A 24984-nucleotide genomic window follows, 5' to 3' on the forward strand; every position below is an offset into this window, starting at 1 on the left:
ATTGTCACTGCTTTACTTTGCCGTCAGACAGCCCTTCCTGACAGGGAAATGAAGCTGTCATCTCAAAGCTACCAGACTCTATTGACAGAAACAGGAGATGCTGGTCAACTGTTGCCTTTATTAGTTAGTGTATAAGGTAAAGCAGTGAAACTATTAAAAATCCAGTGTACACTTCAACTGATATTGACCTTTTTAGTTACCCCCCCCCACACACACACACACCCCCACCCCCCCCACCCCCACCCCCCATTCTCAGTGGTGCATCGCTAACCCTCCATGCCTGTAAATTTGGTTTATCAAAGATGTTAGCAAAGAAACAAGGTACTTAAATTAGGTACTGCAGAAACATCAGTTGGACCACCTTCTTCAAATATGTATCTTTAAACATTAACGTGATGGCTGAAAATGGCAGCGGACATAAAGAAGGTTACCGACTTCACAAACGTCTGCAATTGAAGTCAGTTGCCAGTGTCTACCAGGAAGGGACTGTTTTTGTTAGCACAGTGTTATGGGGATTCAGTCTATAATCAGAACATTCTCTTGGCTGCTCTCAGTGTCATCTATAACATCTTTTCAATACATTGTCTATGGAGCAGTGCAAGACTTTATACTTGATGACATCACAAATTTGAGCTTTAGCACTCTAGTTTTTGGATTTGGGAGAGAGTTGTTCATATTCGCCTCTATGTTCAGACTTTTTTAGACCATAGGAATAACATGGATTGGAAGGGGGCATAGTTGCCCATTCACATCAATACCGCATTACATTTGATTCATTATTTACCACTAACAGAAAGCAAGTGCTGTTTTTTCTGGTGCAATACGAGGTGTAAGATTGTTTTCATCCCGTTTAGTAAAATGCACAAACAGCACAACAGTGGATTAAGGGTTGAAACAAGTAGCAACATCCTCTTTTGCAACAGGGTTTATGGGAAATGTGGGAGTAATTAAAATGAGAAATGCTAGCACCAAAAATACTGAGACACAGGCTACTAATTGTCTTGACCATGGTCTTGTTTTTTAACTGTAATTATAGAAAGTTGTCACAAACAATTTGACATTGACATATTGGTGTTTGGCAGTAAATACTAGAGACGTAGCCCCTTTAACCAGACATTTCACTTAAAAATTAGCTGCATCCTCGGCTGAAGTCTTGATCCTGATTTATTATCTATGTTTTCCCTTTTGTTAAAGCATTGTCAAATGAGACCAGCTCGCTTTCTTTTCAAGTTAAATAGGAAATCTATACATTCTGGCTGGATTTCAAAGCAAGCCATTCATTTATTTAGATGTCACCCTGGGATGAATGCTCTCTGCCTTGATTAGTCCATATAGGACACATTTGTGGTGGTTTTGAGCCGAAACACCCCATTGTGACCACAAATGGGTCAGCGTGGGGCCTGTCAGGGTCATCCAAGTACACTGTGGGGATTTCTTAAATCAGTTTGTGGCTCAGGAGTGAATAGAGCATGGGAGGCTTTAAATCAAAAATACTGCTGTAAATTTGTGTGACTGTGCACAAAGCATACAGAGGAGAAAAATGGCTCTTCAAATTTCTCAACACTTGTAATGACAAGCCACTTTACTGCTCCAACCAACAAGGAAATATTGAGATTAAAAAGACATTGTTTTTATTCCATATTCTACACGTTGGTCGTCACTTGATTCTTAAGGGTAATTAAGGTCACACACATGTGCAGCAGAAAAGCATGAACATACCGTGTATGACTCGGGGATAAAAGGGAGTCAAGAAAGGAGAAGCGGGAGGGAGTTAGAAATAATGAGAGATAATGAGACCGAGGGAGGAGTAGTTCCAGAGAACACAAAGTGGGCGTGAGGGAATGATATAGCAGGAGAAAGCACGGGCAAGACAGTCGAGAGGGAAAGAAGAAAAGGAAGATGCATCAAGATATATATTACATAACCGCTAATGAAGTTTGGCACAACTACCGCAGCTCTTAGCATCTTTTCTATAATGAGGAACTCGAGCTTCTTTGTAGCGCTTCAGCACCGAGTGTGATGTGACAAGCTGGATAGTTTTTATTTTATTATCTGAAAAGTCAAATTTAGAGAAGTGGTTTCAGTACCTATAGAGATGCCTCTGGGCAGATCCATTCGAAGGCATTTTGCCCACCTGCGTTCATCCTGGAGGTGGAGTACTGGGTACCTCAGCAAGGTAGGCCACTCCCACACAGGAAGTCCAACATGCTCCAAAAATGGGTTTTTTTAAAGGCTGATTTTTTTTGTGTATGTGTGATAAGTCTTTTTTTAGTTGTCAAAAGTAGTTCTTTTGGAGCTTTCCATCATATCATAGGTCTTCAGCAAATTGATTTGTGATTTTTTTAATTTATAAATCATTACATGGGCAAATTATGAGACAAATGGCCCCTGGACACAGACATGCAGAAGGCCCCACCACCTGTCTTACATTGGAGCGAGAGACACATACTGTAGAACTGTTAAGCCTCATTCTGCTGATGTTTTGCATCTGTTTATTTTCGTTACGCATCTTGTGTCTCTCTGTAGTCATTTTGCATCTTTCTGTAGTCGTTATGAGTTGCTTTGCATCTGTTTGTAGTCATTTCTTGTCTCTTTGTAGTCATTTTGTAACTTTTTGTAGTCATTTCATGTCCCTTTGTAGTCGTTTTGTGTCTCTTTGTCGTTGTTTACATCTCTTTGGTAGTTACTTTGCACCTCTCTGTAGTCATTTTGCATCTCTAGTTGTTTTGCATCTCTTTGTAGTTGTTTTGTGTTTCCTTGTAGTGACCTTGAGTCTCTTTGAAGTCATTATCAGTCTTTTTGTAGTCATTTTGTATCTCTGTAGTTGTTTCGTGTCTCTTTATAGTCATTTTTGGTCTTTTTGTAGCCATTTTGAGTCTTTGTAATTGTTTACATCTCTTTTTAGACATTTTGCATCTCTTTGTAGTTGTTTTGTGTCTCTTTGTAGTCTTTGTGTCTTTCTGTTGTTGTTATGAGTCTTTTGGTAGTTATTTTGCATTGGTTTCTAGCCATTTTGTGTGACTTCGTGGTTGTTTTGAGTTTGTTTAGTTTTTACATGTCATTTTGCATCAGTTTGTACTCATTTTGTAACTCTTTGTAATCATTTTTTAATCTCCTTTTAGTTGCTTTGCATTTCTCGGTAGTCAGTTTGTGTCCCTTTGTGGTTATTTAGCCTCTTTTCGTAGTCGCTGAGTCTCTTTGTGTCTCTTTGCAACCATTTTGCATCTCCTTGTAGTCATTTTGTCATTATCTGTAGTCATTGTAAGAGTGACATTTTGCAGGTGAAGGAAAGGGGGTGAGGCCCCTGGGTCAGTGCCTGGTAGGCCCATTCAGTAATCCATCCATGATTAAATATATTCTAAAATGTACAGCAAATGTAAATCTTAACTGTATTGCTGCATTGTTCTATAATTTTATTATTTTAACAATATCATTTCTAAATACTCAGCCGTAGATGAATACACATTTGCTGTAGGATTGATTGATTCAAAATACACCGCCATGCCCACAGTAATGCCCAGGTCCATGAAAATCAAAGAACATGTCACTTTGTGCAACAGCATGTCTCACTGATGTCTTTTAAATATTTTTGGACAACAACAGAGCACTAAAGGAACAAACTATACAGTAGCTACTCAAGAAATATGAAGAAGGATGCATTTATTGAAGGTTTCAGTCTTTTCATGTGTTTTTGACAGAGAACCAGCCTTTAACTGTGTGAAAACTCCATTGAAATGCACAGATAGGAAAAACCACTTTACATGCTGCATTGACTTTCACGAGGCGTTCGTGCACCCATGTTGCTATAAGACAACAGATTGTTCCTGTGATGTGAAATGTAGTGGCGTAACACCCCCGAAGCCCCATGCGAACAGGCTGTTTCATTTTGCAAACACCAGCGTCCGCAGTCCGCCTAGCATCTGGTTCCTGTCAAATCACGGAGAATTATGCTTCCCGTTTTGGCTCTTGGGGGTGGGATTAGCTTCATCTGTGAGAGGCCGCCCGGCAGCAATATGGAGAGCTTTGGGGTGTGTGTTTAACCTTGCGCCATGATTAGAGACCCTTCTTGCCAGTATGTCTGTTTAACCACTTGACCAGTAAAGCTGAACGCTCACTCTTCCTGACGTTGTGGGAAAAACATATAGAGAAGATAAATTCAGCTGTCACTCTATCTTTTTAGATGGCTTCATCTTCTTGATGGCAGCTGCCTCATACAGACAAGCTCTCCTCTGGGCTGACAAACAGTGAGAGGAACAGCCAACTCTAGCATCTATTATGCAGTGATTCCTCGACAGTCCGGCATATTTAGTAACATGTTCCCTCTGCAGTCCTGTCACAGTGAAACAGACTGACTTCCACTCTCTCCTCAGTAAATAACCAGACACAGGACAGGATAATTAAAGTGTGTGCTGAAATCCTGACAGGACCTGAGTCAGGATGGTTTTCACCTGGAACACACTGATGGATTGTGATTTTTTTCTTCTTTTCCCCTTCTCCTCACCCTTCTTCTTTTTTTTCTCTCCTTACTCCTTCTTCTTTTTTTTTTTTACTGTGCTTCTTCTCTTTTTTTATTCTTCTTCTGTTGCTTCTACTGAGCTTCAGCCTCTCATCTTTCTTGTTCTTCATCTTTCCATCTTCCATTTCTCCCCTTCTTCTTTATTGTGGTCTTCTCTTCATCATTTTCTTTTCTTCCTGTATTTCTTGTTCTCGTGCGTCATCTCTTCTTCTTCTCTTTCTTTTTATTATTTTCTTTCCCTCTGTTCTTTACTGAACTTCTCCTCTTAGTTGTTTTTCTGTTGCATCCTCTCTGTTTGTTTTCCCTTCCTCCTTTTCTTTTTCCACATCATCCCTTCTTCTACTAATTTTTCTTCTTTTATGCGTGTCCCCTAATTCATCCTCTGTTATCCTTCACAACATCATCTTCCTCTGCGTCTTCTCCTCTCCTCCCTTATTCTCTTTCCTCAACATTGCCACATCCCTTCTTTCCCTAATTCTTTTTTCCCTTTCCCTTCTCTTTTTCACTTCCTTGGCTTTGTCTTTCTTCAACTGTCTTTTCTTTTTTTTTTAAAAAGTATTTTCAAGGCATGTGGCATTTGACCAACTTTACAAGACAGCCCCTCTGGTTCTCTCCCCTCATTTTGTTTTTCTTTGCTTTATCCTCATTCTTTTCTTACTTCCTCCTTTTCCTCTGCTGCTTATCCTTATGCAAGGGCCCAGTTGTGATCCAAGGAATTATTATCCTTCTTCGTCTCCCTCCAAATGAAACCCCTTTTTTTTTTTTGAAGGGGCTAAAGGTGCTCGAAAACTCGTGAAACTCGAAGCTGGTTTCACTTACGTGTACGGAACTTGGTAGGCACATGTATCACCCCAAGACTTGCAAAAAGTCTTCATACCCAACAGGAAGTTAGCCATTTTGAATTAAATGTGTAATTTTTGTGCATTTTTGGCTGCTCCCAGGGGTCGTATGAACTCCTCCAACAGATTTGATCCAATGACTTTGAATTTTATCTGTACCATCTAAAGACCTTGGACATCAAAAGTTACATGTGCAAGTTTTCATTGCTGCTTGCAACTTTAATGTCAGATTGTAATTAAAGAAACATCTTCATCATGATCAGAGTTTGCTTATGAGTCCTTTTCTCTCTCCCCCACCCTGTGTACATGTGTATGCTGTGTGTTTTTGTGTGTGTGTGCTCTCCAGGGATCTACGAGGTCCTGCAAGAGTGTGGAGATAAGGCGAAAACAGTCGCGGTAAGACACAGCATTGTTATGCGATTGTGTTATACTGTATGCAGATGTATGCACTTATATCATTAGAAAACTAGCAGGAGGAATGGTGAAGGTGTCTGGAATAAATTAAAGATAGATTAGAATTATCAGTTTAACCAAAAGGTATTTAAGCATCTTTTTTTGTTCAGTGTTAAAAGCTCCTTTGACTCCACAACATAATCTTTAACAGGTTTTCTCCAGAGATGCAAAAAGTATGACTCGGAGGATTCCGAAGCGATTGTTTGGACAAGGAGGGAAATAAATTCTGCAACTTTTGTGAAGTAGTAAATCCACTGTGATCCCAAACTCGACTCTATTTTATAATGCACATCAAAAAAGGATTGTTTGTGTTGATATTTCACCTTTTTTCCTAGGAATGTAAATTATCCTTCCACCTCTGTGTTGTCTGTTATTCTTCAGGCATTGACTGTTCCTCATGCGAGGCTTTACTGTATGCTCACTGGCCAATAAACCCGATCACTGTTTGGCCAGTGGAGTAGATTGCATAACAACAGCAGAGGTCGTGTCAACAGTCAGTGAAGGATTGTAAATCTTTTCCTTTCCAAAAAATATAAGAGTGAGCTGTGGGAGTTTACATTTGATCAAGTGGATGTTTGCGATGAACTCTGTCGTTAGTCCCCGGGAGAAATTGGAGAGTTCTGGAAATGTTCTCACAGCAGCTGTAAAGGAGAGATTCACAACAGTCCTTGTAAAGATGATAATCACTGGAAACTGGAATGCAGTTATGAGTGGACCAACCTGGCGCTCCTGACTCTGAGTTAATGGTGGGGTGTGTTTGGAGGGTAAAAAGGTCGAAGCCGTCACAAACACCTCTCGCTCCCTCTGCCTCTCCAGGAGTCAGAGTGTAGTTCAGGCCATGGAGGAGAACTATGAGGTGGACCTGGTCTACATCACAGAGAGGATCATCTCTGTCTGCTTCCCCGCCAGCGCAGAGGAACGCAGCTACACCACCAACCTCAAGGAGGTGGCGACGATGCTGCGGTCCAAACATGGCGAGCACTATCTGGTGAGAACACCCCTTGAGTAAACCATATGACTCCTATTACTTTATTTTGTCAAACTATGTGTGTGAAGTGCCCAATTTTTATGCAACTTGGTGGAAGGGTGTAGCATGGTTCAAGGAAGAAGACATTTAATTTTGGAGCCAATCCAAGTCACAGGGCAGATACACCAATCATTTTTCCCTTGTGTTAACATTGCCCAATAGGTCAGTAGGCGGAGGTCTGTGCTTTCCAAGTGCCCTTTCTAGTCAATTTAAAAATGGACCACATGCCCATTAATGCTTCAATGTTAATATTTCTTGTCTGTCTGATTTCAGATTCTCAACCTCAGCGATTGGAGAACTGACTTATCAAAATTAAACCCCAAGGTAAAACAGCTCAGAAGCTGCATCATCTTTGTTGTTTGAACATGCAAATCTATCAAGTGACCTTGTGTTTGAGAGGAAACAAACCAAAAAGAATCCCGTCTTCTGTTCCTGATAATCCCCCTTCAGGTTCTGGAGTTTGGCTGGCCAGACCACCATGCACCTGCGCTGGACAAGATCTGCAGCATGTGCAAGGCTATCGACACGTGGCTCAATGGAGACGCGCGCAATGTAGTGGTTCTGCACAACAAGGTAAAGCAGAGATAACCTGGATGCCTTTTTCCCCCCTATGGAGTGGTGAAGGCCTGACCTGCCCTACTCTCCTTAAGACTGACTCGTGCTTGTTGCCTTTGTTGATTGGGTTGGGTCGGTTTAGACAAGGGAAGTGAAAATGCTTTGGGTTTTGGAAAGAAAGTGGGGTAAACCAGTCACATTTTATACTTCATTCTGCTTAACTTAACCCTGCTGTCCTTGTCCGTGGACACTTTTTTGTGCATCTATCAGTAGCAAAAGCTCAATACACTAATCTGTGTAAAAATGAGATGGCAGCCATCTCTGCCAAGTCCATCCACAATCAATCCCGGCACAAAACTGGACAAGGAACAAAACCTGATCACATTTTATGGTTAAAACTTGTTTATTTATTCTTAATGACATTTGTAGTTTGATATCGCATACAGCTTTTACAAATGTTAGCCATAGTAACAAGCTAAGATGCTGTTAATATGGAAGTATTCCTTTAAGGACATTTGAACTTACAAATTACAAGGCTTTTATACATGTAGATAGATGTGTTGTGTTGTTTTGCACAGCCATGTTCAGGCATTGAAATGACTGTTTTGAATAGTTTTAGACTTGAACAGTGACCTCTAACCCATGGAGTTACAAAACAATGAACAAATGTTGCATTGTTTGCAATTTTGTTTTTGAAAAACAATGTTCAGGAATTGAAATAAACAGTTTTATACTTTTTTTACGCACACATTGTGACACTTAAAACTAAACCCAGTGTCCCCATTTTTTTTTATGCTTATTGTTCAAAGATAATGCTTAGTTTTTCATACTTATCAGGTCCAACTAATCCCAAACAGCTTGGATAAATTAAGCATGCATACCAACAAAAAAGCTCAGGTCTCAGGATAGGGAAAAATGTGACAGGTAAACAACTGCTCAGAATGTAAAACAAAAGTATCTGTTATTGTCAAGGGATTATTGGGCAACACCCACCTTCTCATGCACAGTTAAAAATGAAGCCTTGTGTTAGTTCATGCCGGACATGGAAGTCATACGTCACAGCTGACAGCCAGCTGACTGGATCATTGCTCGAATCAGTCACACACCAATCACAGTCCATTCTCACAACAAGGCAGTCCATTTCAGTATGGCCTCCCTGCTACACCAATGCTGCCACAGTAGTCTAAAAATGTGTAACTATTCCTTTAAATGTGAAAAATATGTCTGTAATGAAATATGCATATGTGGCTTCTGACCTTCTAAAATCACCATAAATCTTGTAGTTATTTAATTCTTATAGTTATACAATCCATTCAGTCTTGTTCAAACATACACTGCTATATAATATTTGCACATGCTGTCCAGATGAAGCAGAAAAAGCAGAAAAGAAAACATTTTTCCAGCCCCACTGCTTTATTCTGGAATAGACTCACTGCTTTTTAGAGTCGGGCCGGTCACTTTAAACAAGCAGAGTGATCAAACATTATTTCATGTTGTTTATACTTCCAGCTTTGGGGTTGTCGAATTTAATTCAGCAGCTTGCTAACCACTACGTTACATGTGAGGATTTGTTTGTTCCTCTGTTTTGATTAATACAACTGATTTTTTTATCCCTTTGAAATGTTTCCTGTTTCAAATAAGCTTTTTCGATTCAGACTTGCAATCATGTAACTGAGTCTTGTTGTCTTTGTTTCTGTGTTGCAGGGGAACCGAGGTCGAACAGGGGTGGTGGTGGCTGCGTACATGCACTACAGCAACATATCCGCAAGGTATTAAACATGTCGTGGTTAGCAGATACATCCAACAATTTCCTAAAATTCAGTATTGTGTTGTTATTGGCTGAGATTGATCAGCAGAGGTGAAGAATTTAGTTAGATTTAGATTTAAGTAGTTCAGTCCTTTGAATTTCCTCCTCACAGGGTTTTGTAAGGATGGGAGCACCAATCAATCACAGTTAGGCCTCTAGGTCTGGGACTGGAGCAGCCTTGAAAATTAAACACCGATGTGATTATTATGGCAAAACATTCAGGCATATTTTTCTGTGAGAAGAAGCACTCCAGAAAATGTCATCATTCTTTAATGCAACCAGATGTTAATAGGTGGGATGGAGCCAGGAGGATTTAAAGCTGCCTTGTAAATGATGAAACTCAGGGGATATTTCTAAATCTCAAACTTGTGAAAAATATGCAGGTCTTCCCAAAGATAAAAAAGCACTTTAGAGTTGTGTCAGTTTCCGGTGTTGCCTGTCCGGTCCAGTGTATGAGCTTAAACCAGTTTGAAACCAGCATTTGTCATTGTAACAAGTTCTGGGAAATTAGAAAGTAGTTTATATCAGCAACCTGTGCTGATGGCGTCATGGTGCTAAATCCAACTTGCAGATGTCTACGTTGTGTTTGTTTACCAGAAAGTTCAAGTGTTTTTTGGGTAACGAGATGTGACATGGCAGAGTTAATCCCTCAAAAAGGCTAAAACTGCACTAGATTGGCAAGACTTTGGACTTTAAGCAGACAATAGATCTTGCCTTGCTTGACGCAGCGCACCATTTTGATTCTATATATTCTTGTCGCTTGTATTGAAATTGCCACAATGGATGAAGAACAGCTGCTTCATGAAGTTGTAATGAGGACAGATTTACGCTAGGTTCACACTACATGATATCAGTCCAATTGTCGCCTGACCCAGTGTCGTAAGGTGTCAGCTCGGATTGTGAGCAACAATGAGTGTTTACTCAATAATCCATTGTTTAATCTCGTGTAGTGTACCATAGTAGACGACAACCGACGCCACATCTGGGACAACTCATGACGTCCCAATAGAAAGTCGAGACTGACTGTCCGGGAAAGGGTGTTGTTATGTTCTACTCAGGAGCAGCTGTCAAGTGTGACACCTAGTGGTAAACTTTGGTACCAGCCCAACCATAATACATTGTAGTTTGACAAATAATAACCAGATCTGTCTATTTTTGTGTCATGCAGTGCTGACCAGGCGTTGGACAGGTTTGCCATGAGGCGTTTCTATGAGGACAAAGCACTTCCAGTTGGCCAGCCATCACAGATACGGTCAGTTGTTACCTCACTTCCTGTTTGCTGCTTGAAGCTTTATGAGTCTGACCCTTTGCCACAGTGCCTTGTCTGCTGTTTCCAAATGCTTGCAGCTCATGTTACAAACACGCTCATTTGGAGAGGGGAGAAAAGGAACCACAGACTCTAACTTCAGTCCCATGCTTCAAAATGCCCCAAAGTCTAAAGCTGGAGAGGCTTCCTTGCCTACTTATAGTTGCTAAGCTATTATTGGACAATCACTGGGGTTTAGCGAGCGGTCAGTCACAGAACTGAACAACAGAACTGATCAGTGTTGTGGCCCGACTCCATCTCCCCCACTCAGTTTTCGAAACATTTCACAGAGGAAATTCTTTCCTCTTTTTCTTCTGTTTATCTCCAGTTTAGTTTTAATTGGGATAATTGTGAGTGAACGTCATGGCATGGAGAGAAGTAATCTATCTTGTCTGTCTGACGGATTCCTCTGGTGTCTCTGGGGAGGCTGCGGGGCTTGGTGGCCATTCATTCCTGTCCTCTTAGCATATCAGAGCATATTTTCCTGCAATTTATCTCCACTTTTAGCATTGAGTGTTTTGGAGATAATAGTCTTCTCATGAATAGAGAGCAAAATGGCGGAGTAAAATCCAAACAAGAACGGTTCAAACCAATCATAAGGGGTTTAAAGGTATTTAAGCAATTTCTTATTTTGAATGTAGCTCCCTCGAGGAGGAGTATCTTCTGAGACATCCTCCTTCAACTCATAAATCTGCTTATATTATTATCCCCCTCTGCATTATTAGACAATTAACTTCTTAAAGGCTTGACCCCTCATTGTCTCTCTTCTTCACCTGCGGGGAGAAGAATCCTGATCTGAGTGCTTCTTGGAAAAGATTAGCAGGACTAAGGTACCGGGGAATAAACGAGGAAACACAGCAAACAGCAGAGTACTTAACACCACTTCATTTTGGCTTGTGAATCAGGCAGCAGACCATTCTCTAACAGGTCTATAGGCTTGCCCTCTGCCCTGATGCTATTTCCTGCTTCGGATATAATTATCTCTGCCCCTGGAGTCTGCAAGTATTATGGTCTGGAATGTGTGGCATTAACATCAAGAGTAGGAGATGAGCTCAACCTACACTTACTGCTGCTATAAAAGCTTTTAAAAGTTTGGATTAAAGGTGTTGCGTGTAGCATTTTAGTGTCATGAAGTGATTACCATGTTGGCTGACAATACTAACAGACAGACTGCTGAGAGGACAGGCTGCCTTGTGTGTGCCAATGGGTCAGATTCAGATGGAAATGGCCTGAATTGATTAAAGGCACAAAACTGGATAATATGCAATGTTTTCATACCACACAAAAGTTATAATAGTGTCAACTTTTGGTATGATTGCTAGACAATGTCACACTCCAGACATTCCTGGGATATGTGTCTGAATGATTGATATCAAAATATTGAAAGAAAAGAAGGTAAAAGTTCAATATAATATTTTTTTTGTATAGCACTTATCCAAACAAGGTCACAAAGTGCTTCACAACATGCATGAAAATAAGACAACAATAACAATACAATATTTAAAACAAATGTTAACAGCTGAGAAAAATAGTGTGTACAGAGGCAAAAACAGAACAAAAAGAAACAAAAACACAAAAGTTACAAATCAGAAAATACAAATCAGGAATTCCAGAAATTCAGAGGCTTGATCTAGGGACAGCTAGTGAGGGTAGGCTTCCAGATCTCAGGTCACGACTCGGAGCATAGGTAGTCAGAAGCTTAACTATATAATGGGGGGCTAAACCATGTTGATCTTTAAAAGTTATTAGAAGAAACTTGTGAAATTGTGAAATTAACTGGCAACCAATGGAGGGTGGTATGTCACCTATAATTTGTCCCAGTTAAAATACGAGCTGCAGCATTCTGTACTAGCTAAAGCCGAGCTACTGAAGATATACTGAGGCACGTAAACAATGTATTACAGTAGTCGAGGCACAAGAATACAAAAGCATGAATAAGCTTGTCTAGGTAAGGAAAAGACACCACTGATTTAATTTTGCTAATATTTCTTAGCAGGATTTAATGACATTGTTGACATGTTGTTCAAAGTTCAATTGAGAATCTAAAGTGATGCATAAATTTCTCGCTGTAGATTTTATTAGCTGCCAGAGGACCAATAAATGGTTGTAATTTCCTTGCAAGGAGATCAGGGCCAAATATTATTACTTCTGTCTTGAGTATAGCTCAGACAATATGGGGAGGATGTCAAAATGGGTAATGGAAGGAGAGTGTTTGATGCATTCAGGTAATGTTATTCTGACAGTTTTATTTCTGACAATGAAGATGCTCCTTTGGGGTATTGCTTCCATCTGTAATGTTGATCAGAAGCAATCATTTGGAATTGTGTAACACTATTTATTGAGGTTTAAGAGGAGTCATGCAATATATGGAGGGGCAATAGTAAGTCGATGTCAGGGGTATAAAGAGACTTTCTATTCAGTAATAATTCAGTACTTATAGTACAGGTGCAAAGCAGGGTTAATTTTGTTAGCGAAAAACTGTGACCACATGTGTTCATCAACCACCTTTTTTTCCATGACTAAGATGAAACAATAACAAGACAACACTAACGTCATCAGACACTAACTGTGACAGAAAAATACAAGATGTATGTTAAAAAACACCTCTCTCGATCTATACCCACCAACCGCATCACGCTACACAAGCAAGTATTCATCTATTCATGGACGAGGAAGAATATGTGTTTTTGATTTTGGGGTGACATTTCCCTTTAATATATGACAATTCATTGGCAAAACGCAGAACACGTTAATGTTGCATCTCTCTCACGCACACACGTACTGTAACCACAAGCACCTTTCTCCTCACAGCGCTGCTCTCGTGGCGTCCCCGCTCAGTCTAATTGAATCTTAGTGTGGCTAAACCATCTGGCCACTGACAGCAGAGCACGGGGGGGTGGCATCTGCATGCGGCGACCCCACGGTCAAGGTCACGTTTGGTACCATCATCATTATCATCATTAACAACCAGACCACACTAACTCAACAGACCCCCGACTGGCCTCTGTACACACCGATTCTCCCTGACATTTAGCAGACAAAGGTTGTTTTATCGTCAGAGTGGAATTCACTTCTGGTTGGGCTGTGGGAGAGGTGAACCACACAGGATGAGGGTTTATTCTGTGTGGATTTGATGTGTAATCTAGCCTAAGGGTCCTGACATGCTATGTAGTAACCATCAGAATGAGTATCAGTTGTCCATGATTTTTAGACTTTCCTTTCCTTGCAGGTATGTGCGGTACTTCAACGGCCTTCTTTCCGGACACATCAAAATTAATAACAAGCCTCTGTTCCTGCATCATGTCATCATGCACGGCATACCCAACTTTGAGTCCAAAGGAGGTAAGCATCTGCCTCTGCCAAAAAGAGGCACAAAGAATTGCTGGTTTTCTTGGAAATGTTTCAATTTCTTTGTTTATTTCCCTTCACAGGCTGCCGTCCTTTCCTGAAGATCTACCAGGCAATGCAACCAGTCTATACATCAGGAATATAGTATGGAAACTTTTATTCCAGTTCAGTGTGATTTATATTTGAATCCAGGGCAAAGCTGACCCTATTTGAATCCAATTATTGGATTTTAATAAGAGTTACTACTGTTATCATTACAGCAATGTCCAAGGAGACAGCAACACCAGTATCTGCATCACTATTGAGCCCGGCCTGCTTCTGAAGGGAGACATCTTGGTAGGATTTTATGATAATAGTACTGATACTAAAACTGATTGATACATTGATCAATGCACTGATGTTTTCTTTCTTACTCACCCTAGCTGAAGTGTTACCACAAGAGATACAGAAACTCCACCAGGGATGTGATGTTCAGGGTGCAGTTCCACACCTGCGCCATCCACGACCTGGGGGTGGTGTTCGGGAAGAATGAGCTGGATGAGACCTTCAAAGGTAACGGCTCTCTGGGTGGGTGTGATTTTGCTTTATATATGTTTGTGTTTTTGTAATCATACAGAAAATACAAGTTGCTGATCACAGAACATTACATTAAAGGAATACTTCACCCCCTCAAATGACCATTTGTATATCAGTTACTCACCCCGTGTTACGTTGAATTTGTGGGGTAAACATCGTTTTTCTTGCATGCCTCCACAGTGAACGAAGAATTCAAATACAGAGAAAATTCTTTATGAAATGAAGTCATAGGGGTCCACGTTTACCAACAGCAAAACTGTATCAAAATATCCATTTACAAACTCTCACACAACTTGTGCAGTCTCATGTATCCAGTGGTATGCTCAGTACTTCCCAAACAGACAACCTTTATGATGAGGAACTGAATTAAAGCGAAACCTATCGATGCTTTCTTCAAAGCCAGACTCCTTTGACAAAAACAGCAGTTTTACTTTGCTATACACAGGAGCTGCTGATCTACCACTGCCTCCATCAGTAATTTGTTTGTGTTATTGTGTGACTTTGGTGTTTTAAAGGGTTAGTTCAGATTCACCAAAGTCACACAATAACACAAATAAACTAACTGACTGAGGCAATAGTAGACCAGCAGCTTCCCCAGGTAAAATAATTGTTTTTGTCAATGGAGTCTGGCTTTGAAGAGAGCACTTTCAGTAACAAAAACTGTGATTAAATATGTTCGTCAAAAACCCTTTTTTTGCCATGACTAAGACAAGATGATGAGGAGACGGTACCGACGTCATAAAATACTAACTGCCACTGTATCAGCATGGGATATTGTTGACAAAAAAGATGAGACTAAAACGTAGTTTAAAAATAAAAACTTTACTAAAATCTGTCCTTCAAACTACACCCGCCAACTGTACCACCACGCAGAAGGAAGTGTGCATCTACTCATGAAGGAGAGGGTCATGCTCATGACAGTGCCAGATGTAAACATTAATGGCATCGTCCTTAGATGAGCTTTACCATTAGCTAGCTCAGTGGTACTAGTTGAGCTAGCAGTAGATGCACACCTCCTTCTGCACAGTGATACAATATAGTTTAGTGGAAACAAAATAGTTTCTGCATGAAACTGCTCACAACAAGGTCTGTGGATTATCTTGAGTATTCAGGTCATGATTTCTGGAAAGAGACATTGCTGTTGAGGTTTTCAAATGTATTTCTTTGAGCACCACAAGCCGAGTGCCATTTAGTTCCATTATATTCAAGAGAAGGCAGACATCTCTACAGCCAGTATTTCCAACACTTTTAGTTCAGTTCCCCATCAGAAAGAGCTGTCTGTTTGAGAAGCACCGAGCATAAAGATGGGATTTGGATTGTGTGTGGACCCCTGCAATTTCAATTCACAAAGAATTTTTCAGTTTTTTGGATTCTTCGTTCACCGTGGAGGCACGCAAGAAAAACATTTTCTTCATGAATTCAGTGTATCACAGGGTGAGTTATTCATATACAAATGATCATTTGGGTAATGGAGTATTACTTGACTAAAGAAGTGCTGCAGTTTAAAAGTAGAAAGGGTCTTCTGATGGTGAAGGCAGCTCAGTTGATGATGCTAAAACTATGGAAGGAGGTGGAAAAGAGGAGCTAATTATGATAAAGCTAAACTAGAGCTCTTTGAAGTCTTTAAAAATTGTAATAAACATTGAAACTGTAGCCTGCAAAAGATCTTTATCTTTATCAACCAGCATCATTATCGATTCTGTTTGTAGTTTTTACCTGTTTTAAGATTCAAAATGAATACAAATAAATGAGCCCTAAATTTGTTAAACTGAAATGAAATGTTGACATGTAATCAGTGATTTTCAATATGTATTATTCTGTGTATGTCAGTATAATGCTCTGCACAGGTTTTAACACATCATATTCACCCACATTTGGGTTTGTGCGCATCGGTGTGCATTGTTATAAACAGAAAATCACTTTCATACTGTGTGTCCCTGTACAGATGAGAGGTTCCCAGAGTATGGAAAGGTGGAGTTTGTTTTCTCATATGGACCAGAAAAAATCAGAGGTAATTCTTTTTATCCTGACTAAAAGGGGAATATGGTGTAGACTTTCTAGATTTTTATACCATATCTTAGCAACTTACATTATCGCACCTGATGTTCTGGCAGTCATGACCGTTACCCATTATGCCATGTGTTCCTTAGGCCTGGGCCACCTGGAGAACGGGCCGAGTGTTTCTGTGGACTACAACACCCAGGATGCTCTGATTCGCTGGGACTCATATGAGAGCTTCAGCCAGCGCTGTGAGGAGCCTCCGGATGCCGAGCATGGTATGTCCACACACAGACACTTTGGTGGATAGGACATCTGGCATTGCTGCTTCCGTAGTTTGATTTTCTCTTTAAGATACTTCAGATCAGATCCTAATCTCAGAATTCAGTCGCACTAATTCACATACAAGTTTCAAAGCCACAAGAATAATTCAGTGCACATTAATCAAACTCCTAAGTCACCGCCAAAGGTCAACATCTCTGGCTTTGATGCACTCCACTGAAGAGAAGTTTTGTCTTTGTCTTTCTACTCCTCACCCATCTCTTCTCCTCTCAAACCCCACTCCTCTTAGCTGCCCCAGCAGCCCCTCCGCCCTCCTCCTCTCCCCTGGTCTGTCAATTAGTCCTTTAAATAGCTGCTGCAGAAATAGGGGGGCGTCAGTCGCCCTGCCCAAGGCTGCCCACTTCCCAGGGGGGTTGTAACCTGAGACAACCACCAACCACTTCTAGTTTTTGCTTCTGTACCAGGAGTTCAGAAGTTTGAAACTTGGTTAACATGTATCACGTACCCCTTCCTACCTATTCAGTCATCCATAGAAAAGGAATGTCAAATAACCACATATACAGTAAAGACTTTTCACTGTTGGTTGTTAATATCTGAAATAAACTTAACAAGGCCTGTCACACTAATTACATTATTGACCTATCATACAATATTTGAACATGACCTTGATCATTTTGCTGACCTAAATATTGCCCAACATTTTAGCCAAAATGATGTCAGCATAAACTACAGGCTTTTCACGACCAAACACTTATAAGATGACACAGCGTAGCTTACCGGTAGCCTGCAGCTGCACTTTGGTGTAAAAGAACCGCAGTCCTGATAGTTGTTAGCTTGCCAACCACTGGCAACCAGACAAAAAATCTGTTGTAGTTTTACCCTTCAACAACTTCATCTCCCTGTTCGTGAATTCACCAGTACACAGCCCAGCTCCTAGGCCTTCCATCCAACTGTAGCCAACTGCAGCACACCGGACGGATTATGGAGGTTACTGCAGTGCACAAACCCGTTTCCACCAAACACTTTCGGTATGGTACCTTTGGAACCTTAGGTCCGTAACGTTCCACCCTTAAAAGTTGGGGACAGTCAGCCCAGTGAATTAGGTTCTTTGTTTCTCAGTCTACAACTACTGCAAGAGGCAGCAAAACATGATTTCTGTTCATAGTTATAGTTTAGTAATGTATGTAAATCTCTCCACAGTATGAATAGTTTCAGCCACAGCTCAGCCCTGAGCAGAGTGACCGCCCGCTATTGACCAATTAGCGGATTGCAGTGTTCACAGCTCCACCTTTTGGTACCAGATCTGTGTACTAGGTACCCAACAGAGGGGTGACCAAAAATGTGGACAGTACAGAACGGTTCCATTGGTACCATCCACAACTTTTCATAGTGGAAACGGGAAAAAAAAGCGTACCAAACTGAGCTAAACCATACTGGACTGCTGGTGGAAACGGGGCTTTAGTCCCAAGAGGCATCACTTGTTTGTTTTTTTGTTGGCCAAATTTAATATTAAGTCTCAAACTGAGTAATTTTGGGTTACTCCTATAAATGTACCATTTACATACTTGTATATAGTAACAGGTGTTTTAAATATGTTAAAATCTATATTTAAATGTCTCAATACACTTAAAAATGAACAGTTCATCTTTCTTTGAAAGGGTGTACTTGCATAATCATGCTATTATATTGTCATTACATCAGTGGCATAAAATGGTTTCAAAATGACAATAATATTGTTAATGGCAATTATTTTTTAGACAAAATACTATCCAACAAAAGTAGTTATGATGACAGGCCTAAACTAAATATCACATATTGATAACACCATAAAATATCCTGTCTCAGAGTTTTTAAGTGGGTCCAAATGACAGTCTCTGTGATGATGAGATTCATGATTATTGCTGTTAATCTGAGAAACTTGCACAAACAGGAGGATGTACGCTCACTCAGTTGAGTCAGGACTTGGCAGCCCTTGCGGTGCTGCATCCACTTTTATATATGGGATTTTTTTTACGGCTTCACAAAGACCCATTTCATTTTTATGAACATCCCCAGAGAACGGTTGCGGTAATTGCTGTGTTGCAAGAAGGTCAGTGGGAATCACCAGGATTGCAAGTTTGATCCTAATTGAATAGGTGGCAGCGTTCTCAGCACTCAGCAGAAAAAAACCTCTTGGCCAGTTTATTCATTTCTCTAATTGCAGCCTTCGCTCTTACACTTGGACGTGAAAATGAATGTTCAGAGGAAGTTGGTGCAGGAACACAGTGTCTGTTTTTACAAGGACTGAACAGACGGGGAATGGAGCAGATCTGGCTTTTTTTGGAAGATGCAACAATGAGATGACACAGAGCCAAAAAGAGATTTAATAAAATTGCAGGAGAGCTGTTTAAAAAAGTTCTTGAGCAGCGTTTGAATTATGACACAAAAGACTTTGCAGTTCTATTTTGTGTTTCGGAAAAAGTAATTAACTACCACTGGGAGTACTAAGAGAATGTTAATACACATTGGAGTTGGCAAAACCCGGTGACTACATCCATTGATGCCACATGAATAACACTGACATGACAGAATGGCCTATTTTTACACGCCTCAGCACAGTCGACACTAATCACTCATCAGGTATCATTTGGAGAATCCAGACTTGCTTATTTGTCTGGGTGCTAAACGAATGTTTCATCGTCAGCCGTTGATGTCTGGATGCGTCTAGGGCTCGGCTAACTCATCCTGACGCCATTTTTAACAGAGTCCAATGACCTTGGAAATCCAGTTGAGAGGACCCAACGAAAGATGGGTGTCTTAAAAGGGTCTGCAGGATTAGGCTGCATAGAGTTGTGTGCATTTCACAGTGATGCACACTCTAATGGGGAACGTGAGGAGAGGCATCCTTAGCTTTCTTTAACAGAAGGTATTTATGACAAGTGTAAGCAGTTGTTAATTGCAGCCGTGTGAAGTGTGTATGTGTGAAGGTATTAGCCCAGCTGTTTGTGTTGGTGTCACACAGTATTTTTGCACCGTATGGGCGCGCACAGGCATCTGTGTATGCCTATAAATTTTTATACATTTGTATGCAGTTTTTATGTGGTATGTTAAATGTGTGCGTGTGCAGTGCACCTTGTGTTTGTCGGCTTGCCTTTGCTCCACTAATAGCCGTGTGGTTTGGTGGCAGCTGTTGACCCTGAGGTCAAACCAGTCAGAAGGCCACCGTTTGGGCCACTGAGCTGCCACAGAGCAACTGCAATGCTATGAGCAAATCTGCTTTTTATAAAGGACACGTTGGCATGACATAATTTGCAAAATTACTGAAGCTTTATGGCACAAATGCTCTTCTGTCAAAGGAAAGAGGTAAACCAAATGTTTGGAGAGATGGGGGAGAAGACAGTTGGTTGCAATTTTGGTCTTAACTTTGAAAAATAGTGACACTTACAACATAGTTTGGCGTGAGACAATAATGGCCCATTTGTTTTTGGATGTTAAACGGCCCAGTCGCCAAAGTAAATGTTGGCATTGTACGTTTCTGCAAACTACGGATACGTAATAGTTGTACATTTTATATGTACTAGTCCATACCCATTGAGTGCCACATACAGTTTCACATGGGGTGTGATTGGGATACAGGTCATAGGAAATTGCAGATTAAATAGTCAACTGAACCCATTAAGAAGAGCAATGTATTCAGACAGAGTTTTTGTGAATTTGATAGTACGATTGCTTTATTGAAAGTACAGTAGTACCAGTGCCAATAGTGGGATACTTAGTGGGCTAAAACTGTACATTAGTAGTTGAAATAGCACGTTGAAAGGCAGATAGTTAAAGTGTTTGTATGTTGTATTGACTTAAAAGTGGGGCGCACTGGTAGTTCACATGGAAAAGGTGCGGCTAGCTCTTGTTGCAGCAGTGGGGGTTGGAATCCGGCCTTCGTTCTCTTCTGCATGTCTTCTTTGCTCTCTCTCTCCCATCCTTTCTGTCATGCTTCACTGTCCTAAGCAAAAAAAAAAAAAAAAAAAGAGGCATCCTGTTCTACATATCTACCAAGTTCCAAGTTTAGTAAAAATCGATATGGCGGTTAGGCCTAGACAAGAAATTAGCTCTCTAGCGCCCCCATTTTGTTTGATTGGGTCAATAATGGAGGGGTCCCCTCAGATTATGTGTGGTCATATGCCTACAAAGTTGCATGGTGATCGGTGAAACCCTTGAGATGTTATCCATCTTTATGTGATGAGCCATGCCCTCCGCAATATTCATTGCCTTATAGAAGCTCAGTTTTAGTAAGTTTTCCAACTTTTACCAAGAGGGAACTTTAGATATTGGTCCCTAGATTATGTTTACCGAGTTTCATGCAGATCCGTCAAACTTCCTAGGAAGAGATCGATTTTAAGTGTTTTTTTAAAAATTCAAAATGGCGGAAGATCCATATAACCAGAAGTTATGGGTTCTTGAGGCAAATTTGTTCCTCATGAGGAGAGGCATCTCTGTGCAAAGTTTCATGTCTCTATGACATACGGGGCATGAGATATGCCCATTCAAAGTTTGCAATTTCAGTCGGTTGCTATAGCGCCCCCCTTTGGCCAATTGATGTAATATTACTTCATTCGCATCCTCCCATAACCCTCTACCACTGTGCCAAATTTCACATGGATTGACCAAGTCAGTGAGGAGAAAAACGTGGAACAGACACACAGACGCACCCACAGACAGACAGAGTGTTCGTCATTATATACTGTAGTAAGATATAGTAAGATAAGATAACATTACCTCTCCTAAAGTGATATAGTTCGTATGACATGAATACAAGCTGAGTTCCTTCTCAGGAGGTGGAGGGGATGGTGGGTGCCAGACCACTGCTCAAGACCAGCCATGTTCTTTAACGATATGTTGTGACATTTTCAGCAGTGTTTATGGGGACAGCTGGGTTTTTTTAATTAAGGTGACGTTGCAACACTTCCAGTGATGATGGTTGCAACAACATCTGGGTATTAAGGCGAGGTCGGCACATTTCCATTGGTGGTTGTGACAAGAAATGGTTGTTTTTAAGGCATCGTCCTGCAGTTTTCATCGTTGGTTGTTGTGACAACTGGGTATTTTTTAAGGTGAGGTCAGCACATTCCAGTGGTGGTTGCGAAGACCCAACCAGGTATTTTAAGCCGAAACATGATGTTTTCCTAACCGTAACCGAGTGTTTCTGTGCCTGAACTTAACCACAGCATTGTCACAACATAAAATTGAAAACTGAAACATAAAGGAAGTTTCAATATACTTGCTACTTATGAAACGTATGAATGTAACATATCCCTGGTTTGTAGAAACATACAGTGCCAACATTTATCATGGCAAATGGGTTGTGTTAAAGCTAGTACTGTATGCTGATGTTTACAAGAGCTTAATGCAGCATCTTTAGTGAATCAAGTAGATGTATCATATGTTTCTAATTTGACCGAAAGTCATAAAATGTACTTAGCACGACAGCAAATGACCACTTAAAGGTGTTCTAGGGATATAATAATCCACTGAGTTCTGAAAAATGAGAATAACCACTAAACATAGTCTTGCCACGGGAGAATAAGTGTGTGTGTGCGTGTGTTCCAGTGTGTGTGTGGTGTACAGTAGGGCAGCAGGCCCAGTGACAGCACAGGCTGTCTTCCTTGTTTACCACCCTCCTCCCATATTTGGCTGGGGCCGAGCCCTGAAACATGTCTGGAATAGCTGGATAGAGACAGACAGAGAGACAGAGATAGAGAGACAGGCACAGAGAGGCAGAGAGAAGCAGAGAAGATCAGAGTTCTGCAAAGATTTGCCAAAAGTTTAAAGCAAATTAAGCCATTTTTGTGGGCTGCTGAAGTTTGAATAAAGAAAGAGAAAGAAGGGGAGATTAAGGCGTGAAGTAAAATCAAGGAGAGACGGAGAGCAGATGAACAGCATTGGTTGGTGAGTAGTGCTGTAAGGCCTTGGGATTACCAGCAGCTTTCTTCACGGCTCTGAAACCTGTTGAGTTTACATGGCCATGCATAGCTACCAATGGCATACAGTTAATTCAAATATTGTCAACTCAGCTGAAAAGAAATTGTAATATTTGTGTCATTTCTGCAGCGGGGCGATGGTTTCTTGGCAAAACTATACAGGTTTCTGCCCTCTTAAATGTCATCTCCTCACTCTTTCGCCTATGCAAAATGACAAGAATACAAGTTCTTGTTCACTTGGTCTGCAGACACGAGAGTCTGTTTGTCTGTTTATTGCGTTTCCATGTCAGCACGGTTGCATCCTGTGTGTTTGGCACCTATATGGTATAAAATGAGTCATGGAGCGAGCAATTTGTGTGTGGAACATTTTATGAGCGAGCTGCAATTTGGGTATACCAAAACTATTAGGGACCTTGGTTGGTAACTTCATGTGAGCTCCAGAGAGCTTGGACTGGGATACAATGGGACAGTTTGTTATTTAGTATTTGAAAAGTTGCATCTTTTTGTTAGCTTGTTAATTTGTAAGTTTGTTTTTTTCTTGTGGGTGTTTCCAAAGAGATTTCTTTTGTTTAAGTTAAGCAACGGTGTAACTGATTTTGAGTGACTTCACAGCATCCAGCCCTCATTGCCATAAAACACTTTCAAAACTTTGCCACATGCATATAAAACATTTATTATACTGTCTACACTTGTTGTCAAACCTAAGCTAAAAGTGTGCGACAAATTCTGCAGATATGGAGAGCAGTCAGGTATTTTAGAAGCACCCTGTGTGAGTCTTGCATGAGCACATTATGCTTCTAGTTAGACCTCTTGCTGACAGCACGGTGAGCTATAGCAGCAGGTTCAAATCCCAGCTCTGGAAGCCCCTGCTGAGCCAGTCCTCATCTCTTAATGCCTGCTTTCTCCTACTGTCTGTCTAGATGTCTCCATATGGCTTTCGCTCCGTCTCTCTGTCTGTCTTTCTCTCTCTTGGGATCTGTCTCCAGCTCTTTGTCTTTTTTCTATTTGCATGTTATTGATTTTAGCTGACTCAGCCTCATTTGTAATTTCTGAACATGTCTCTGCCAAATCCCTTGTGGAAAGCACAATATAAGTTTGCCTGAGGTTGAAGTACAGGTGCTTGTGAAACTTTATTCATGAGAAATCCCCATTTCCTATTAATACAGCTATACAACTTCAAGTCCTGATTGTCACTGTTCATCTTTTGCACCTAAACTGAAGTACAGTGCTTTCTGTCTCTGAGTGTTAAACCTGTAACCCCAAAGCCCTCAAAAAGCCAGAGATGACTGATCAACATCTAGGTAGACAGCGGGCAGATGCACTTTTATGACAGCTACTGATCCTCACAAGTGAAAGACAGATGGATCAACAGATGCACGCCAGTCAGGAGACAGCCAGATGTACAGAGGCAGACATGCAGGCCAACAATGTGATCCTGTTGGCACACTGGTGATGTAATTTTGTTCTTGTTGATATGCAGATATGCAAAGATGCCAACTTGATGTCTTTTAATATGAACAGATTGGAGCAGGGACAGTGGTTGACTTTAAAGATGCCTGACGGATTTTATAGCGAAGACCACATTATGTGTATCCTTGAGGTTGAATGACAACCAATAAGAGAAAGCGAAAAAGCGTAATTGGTACTACTGTATCGACCTGGTCTCATTCGGAAGTTCAGAAGGTCAGCGACTTCTGGCGTCAGACACTGATGAAAAAAGCCATCTTTTCACATCATTGTTACCAGCGGCATTTCAATCTGACGCCACCTAGCAAAAGGTACTTTCTGAGTCAATGTCTGACGCCGAAATCACAGGGGTATTTGATGAGGTGGGCATGAGAACGAGCTGTAATTCTAACTTCACTTATCCAGTCAAGGTTAAAGCAACCAACACAACTAAGCTAAACATCCTAATCTGATGCTTGATCTGACATTTCCTCTTCTCCAAAGAGAAAAGTGTCGACATGAATCAGATGGTGAGTGCAGCTGGTTGTCAGCCAGATATCCAGACAGTCTGACAGATAGTTTTTTTATGACAGTCACTCAGATGACAGACAGGCGGATGGATGACATCACCCTGAAAGCAATCGTGGAGACAGACACTGATACAGTCACGTCACGTTACCTCAAACTGTGACAGCTGGACACTGGGTGATAGATGGACCGAGAGGCAGACAGGGCAAATATAAAACCGCAACAGTTTTCCTTGTGCCAGTCACTGATACACCAACCATGACACCTTTTTCACTGATGGACTGTCACATCATCCCTTGATAGGGTGTGTGTGTCTTTGTCTTTCAAGCTCCCCTGCAAAAAATTATAG

At 40.9% G+C, this 24984-nt stretch overlaps 1 protein-coding gene across 8 annotated transcripts in view; it reads left to right on the forward strand.

Annotated features, from left to right (window-relative positions):
* Positions 1 to 24984, forward strand: part of tns1a (tensin 1a) — a 117148-nt gene that overhangs the window by 67587 nt on the left and 24577 nt on the right. For 5 of the 8 annotated variants that reach the window (XM_049570275.1, XM_049570277.1, XM_049570276.1 and 2 more), the window contains 12 exons: positions 5702 to 5751; positions 6625 to 6796; positions 7109 to 7159; positions 7286 to 7408; positions 9095 to 9159; positions 10366 to 10449; positions 13733 to 13845; positions 13935 to 13995; positions 14112 to 14187; positions 14274 to 14418; positions 16373 to 16438; positions 16578 to 16703. In XM_049570275.1, the coding sequence (XP_049426232.1) occupies positions 5702 to 5751; positions 6625 to 6796; positions 7109 to 7159; positions 7286 to 7408; positions 9095 to 9159; positions 10366 to 10449; positions 13733 to 13845; positions 13935 to 13995; positions 14112 to 14187; positions 14274 to 14418; positions 16373 to 16438; positions 16578 to 16703 (1132 nt within the window). Of the gene's footprint in view, positions 1 to 1880; positions 2177 to 5701; positions 5752 to 6624; positions 6797 to 7108; positions 7160 to 7285; positions 7409 to 9094; positions 9160 to 10365; positions 10450 to 13732; positions 13846 to 13934; positions 13996 to 14111; positions 14188 to 14273; positions 14419 to 16372; positions 16439 to 16577; positions 16704 to 24984 lie in introns of those variants that run through there. The other 3 variants (XM_049570282.1, XM_049570281.1, XM_049570278.1) reach the window with 2 other exon arrangements.

Source organism: Epinephelus fuscoguttatus, linkage group LG24 (genome assembly GCF_011397635.1).
Source record: "Epinephelus fuscoguttatus linkage group LG24, E.fuscoguttatus.final_Chr_v1".
Taxonomy (NCBI): Eukaryota; Metazoa; Chordata; class Actinopteri; order Perciformes; family Serranidae; genus Epinephelus; species Epinephelus fuscoguttatus.